We start from the raw sequence: 1,283 nt of genomic DNA, 5'->3' as shown, positions 1-1,283 counted from the left end.
TTTGTAGATAAAACATCATATAAACTTTTTCCTAAACACTCAAAAACTAAACACATATGTCGCTTGTGATACATAAAATAATCTAATAAATTCACGCAATATGAACTTGAACTCCGATCCTTTCGATTCAGCTTTCTCAGTATTTCAACTTCTATTTCAGCTGCTGCTGTATACCGAGCCACATCACGAACCACCTGAAACACAATAAATAAATAAATAATAAATAAAAAAATAAAAATAATAAAATAATTAATATATATTAGTAAAAATATTGAATAATACACACTGAAACACCGGAAACGTTAAACACGAAACATAGTACAGGAAACACGAAACGAGAAACAACACAAAGGCAAAAGAAATATAAAAAGAAAAAAAAGAAAAATACAATAAACATAAAAAAAAAGAAACTACAGTGGCGCAGCTTTCTCTGCATTCTATGCTAGTACTACTACTACAACTACTGCTGCTGCTGCTGCTGCTGCTGCTGGTGCTGCTGCTGCTGTTACCAATACTGCTGCTGATACTGCTGCGTTTGCTTCCGTTTCAACTGCTGCTGCTACTGCTGCGTGTGCTGCTGCTGCTGCTGCTGCTGCTCCGGCTGCTGCTGCTGCTGCTGCTCCGGCTGCTGCTGCTGCTGCTGCTGCTGCTGCTGCTGCTGCTGCTGCTGCTGCTATTACCTTGATAGCAACTTGTGTTTGCATAAGCACATCTACGCAGCGGAGAACTCTGCCGAATGTTCCGTCTCCTAGTTTAGCGAGGACTCGATATCTGTTGTTTAGCCAGAGCCCTGGCTTCCAGGAGAAGTGTGTTATTTCATCTCTTGTTGCTTCTTTGTTCTGCTTTCTCACGCTCTTTCGTGCACCCTGCTGCTGCTGCTGCTGCTGCTGCTCCTGCTGCTGCTGCTGCTGTGGTGGCGGTGGGGGAGAAGGAGGCGGCTGCAATGACTGATGTAGATCCTGAGGAGAATGCATGCGACTCTTCTTGCTGCTGCTTGCTGCTGCTTCTCTTCTGCTGCGACGCTCCTGCCCATGCTTGCTGCTGTTATGTTTTGATTCTGCTGCTCCTGCTGCAGCAGCAGCAGCAGCAGCAGCAAGAGGACGCCCGTTGATAGGGCTGTAGTGTCTGCCTCTGTACTGCGGCGATGCAGCTCCTCCCCTGCGGGGACTGCTGTGCTTTCGTGAGCTCCTCCTTGCTGCTGCTGCTGCTGCTGCTGCTGCAGCTCTGTGCCTGCCCCCGCCACCACGGCGGCTTGCATCGCTGCTGCTGCGGCTGCTGCGCCA

The 1,283-nt window shown here is 47.8% G+C and overlaps 1 protein-coding gene across 1 annotated transcript; it reads right to left on the bottom strand.

Moving 5' to 3' along the window:
• Positions 1–437: 437 nt before the first annotated feature.
• Positions 438–1,258, bottom strand: EMH_0097810 (uncharacterized protein; the record flags this gene model as incomplete). Its single annotated transcript, XM_038021975.1, has 2 exons — positions 438–729; positions 852–1,258. 2 exons carry the CDS (start codon positions 1,256–1,258, stop codon positions 438–440), a joined length of 699 nt encoding a protein of 232 aa, XP_037879159.1.
• Positions 1,259–1,283: the final 25 nt, after the last annotated feature.

The sequence above is a fragment of the Eimeria mitis genome, genomic scaffold (genome assembly GCF_000499745.2).
Source record: "Eimeria mitis Houghton genomic scaffold, Emh_scaff9677, whole genome shotgun sequence".
Lineage (NCBI taxonomy): Eukaryota > Apicomplexa > Conoidasida > Eucoccidiorida > Eimeriidae > Eimeria > Eimeria mitis.
The sequence above is the reverse complement of the archived record's forward strand: the minus strand, read 5'-3'. Positions and strand labels throughout refer to the sequence as shown.